The sequence below is a fragment of the Limulus polyphemus genome, unplaced genomic scaffold, assembly GCF_000517525.1.
Source record: "Limulus polyphemus unplaced genomic scaffold, Limulus_polyphemus-2.1.2 Scaffold10611, whole genome shotgun sequence".
Lineage (NCBI taxonomy): Eukaryota > Metazoa > Arthropoda > Merostomata > Xiphosura > Limulidae > Limulus > Limulus polyphemus.
In genome coordinates, this window is record NW_013676221.1 from 12,164 (window position 1) to 14,943 (window position 2,780).

The window sequence follows — 2,780 nt, forward strand, 5'->3', positions numbered from 1 at the left end:
GTTGTTATTGGTGGTTGGAGTTAATCCTTTAGTGTTCTTTTAAAATTGGAGTTACCTTCTACCACTGTTGTTATTGGTGGTTGGAGTTAATCCTTTATTGTTCTTTTAAAATTGGAGTTACCTTCTACCACTGTTGTTATTGGTGGTTGGAGTTAATTCTTTATTGTTCTTTTAAAATTGGAGTTACCTTCTACCACTGTTGTTATTGGTGGTTGGAGTTAATCCTTTATTGTTCTTTTAAAATTGGAGTTACCTTCTACCACTGTTGTTATTGGTGGTTGGAGTTAATCCTTTATTGTTCTTTTAAAATTGGAGTTACCTTCTACCACTGTTGTTATTGATGGTAGGAGTTAATCCTTTATTGTTCTTTTAAAATTGGAGTTACCTTCTACCACTGTTGTTATTCGTGGTTGGAGTTAATCCTTTATTGTTCTTTTAAAATTGGAGTTACCTTCTACCACTGTTGTTAATCAAGGTTGGAGTTAATCCTTTATTGTTCTTTTAAAATTGGAGTTACCTTCTACCACTGTTGTTATTGGTGGTTGGAGTTATTCCTTTATTGTTCTTTTAAAATTGGAGTTACCTTCTACCACTGTTGTTATTGGTAGTTGGAGTTAATCCTTTATTGTTCTTTTAAAATTGGAGTTACCTTCTACCACTGTTGTTAATCAAGGTTGGAGTTTAATAAGAGTCGCAGTTAACATTTCGTTATTGTTTAACTAAGAGTTGGCGTTAACCCTGTTTTAAAAATGGTTGGAGTTAATATTTCGTTACTGTTTTCATACGATTTGTGTGCGATTTCTGGTAGTAAGGAGAAAAAGTTGATATTAATACAGTAATCTTTACTTTCATAGTACAAACACTACAATGAAATATACTTAACTTATTACATGTTAATCTTAATTTGCTAATAACATATTTTAAACCTGGATTTTCCTTCTAGAATTTCTGTTGCACAGAGTTTTATTTTGTTCATTATTTGTTTTAAAATGCTAGAAATACGTAGTTGGATTTCCTATAAATCCAACAGGAAAACCTTTTAATTTAAACCTGGATTTAACGAAGCTTGAACTAAAATTAATTGTTAACAAACTGATTTTTAAAAACAAGGGTTAAATAGATTACTTAATGGTCCAGTTGCTACTTACTTTCAGAATAATGCATGCAACATGCTTCTTGTTTTTACCATTTGTAGATCCACCGGAACTTACGTTAAGACTCGGCAGCAAGCTACGTCACTCTCACATCCAGGTCGGAAATGACGTGTACCTAGAGTGTAACATTAGGGCTAATCCTTGGGTGACCGAAATAGGCTGGAAGTTTGAAGGACGCGAGCTCCAGACCGACACAACCGTGGGTGTCATTGTCAGCAATCAGTCCCTGGTTTTACAAAAAGTACAACGCTCCAGCAGAGGGCGCTATATGTGTTTTGCAAAAAACTCCGAGGGCTTAGGGGAGAGTAATGTCTTACACTTACGTGTTCAATGTAAGTAGCAAACTTTGTTGTACAAGTTAGTTTTACGTTGCTTCTTCTGTTATAGAATTCATGTTCATTCATTCCAAAAAACATCTTCAAGTTGCTCTTAGCTGTTCAGAAAGATACATCACTATCTGTGAATAGAACATAAAACTGGACATGTATGTGGTTCTGATGTTTAGGTAGAAACATGAGTTCTTATGAATAGAACATAAAACTGGACATGTATGTGGTTCGGATGTTTAAGTAGAAACATGAATTCTTATGAATAGAACATAAAACTGGACATGTATGTGGTTCGGATGTTTAAGTAGAAACATGAATTCTTATGAATAGAACATAAAACTGGACATGTATGTGGTTCGGATGTTTAGGTAGAAACATGATTTCTTATGAATAGAACACAAAACTGGACATGTATGTGGTTCGGATGTTTAAGTAGAAACATGAATTCTTATGAATAGAACATAAAACTGGACATGTATGTGGTTCGGATGTTTAGGTAGAAACATGATTTCTTACGAATAGAACACAAAACTGAACATTTATTTGGTTTGGATGTTTAGGTAGAAACATGATTTCTTACGAATAGAACACAAAACTGAACATTTATTTGGTTTGGATGTTTAGGTAGAAACATCATTGTCAGGTTTTGTTTTTGTGGATTTTCTACATTAAGCGTCTGTGAATCGTTGACGGTAAAGGTAACTATGAATGAACAGCATGCACCACACTAGTTTAAATATCAACATATATATTCTGAACTAAATAGATCAGCATAGACAAGAACTTTGCCCTGTCCGTAACTCTTCCTCGACCTTTTGATTCTTTCTGCTCCTCTGGCCAACTTTATACCTTTCGTCCCATCTTCGGTTCGCCACCACCCCTTCACTTTCAATTCCCACGCGCCACTTCTATAATCTCGACAACAAAGAGTCACAAACGCAGAACACAACATCAAAATTATAAAAACAAAGAAATAATACAACAGTAGTCATACAACACAACAAATCAGTAATAGTCTTATATATAGTGACAAGCATTTCTTATAAATAGAACATAAAACTGGACAGGAATGTTGTTCGGATGTTTAGGAAGAAACATGATTTCTTATTAATTCAGGACACGTTCAGTAAGTTTCAGTAAAAAAACTCAAACATGGGGTTCGTAGATGAAATCTGAAATGGAAAACATTCTCCGCTGGTAACAGAACGAAGAAGAAAATATTCTCCACTAGTAACAGAACGAAGAATCTGAACAAAAATACGAAGGTTTTTTTAAAATTAAAAACAACCTTAGTTGT

At 34.1% G+C, this 2,780-nt stretch overlaps 1 protein-coding gene across 3 annotated transcripts in view; it reads left to right on the forward strand.

Annotated features, from left to right (window-relative positions):
- The window catches only part of LOC111083669 (hemicentin-1-like), an 11,800-nt gene extending 9,655 nt beyond the window's left edge, over positions 1 to 2,145 (forward strand). For 2 of the 3 annotated variants that reach the window (XR_002609171.1, XR_002609172.1), the window contains exons 5-6: positions 1,196 to 2,043; positions 2,108 to 2,145. Coding sequence is in view for 1 of the 3 variants with exons in the window: in XM_022380319.1 (XP_022236027.1) it covers positions 1,196 to 1,494 (299 nt within the window). In the remaining 2 variants the exon portion in view is untranslated. Of the gene's footprint in view, positions 1 to 1,195 lie in introns of all 3 variants that reach the window. The other variant, XM_022380319.1, reaches the window with a different exon arrangement.
- Positions 2,146 to 2,780: the final 635 nt, after the last annotated feature.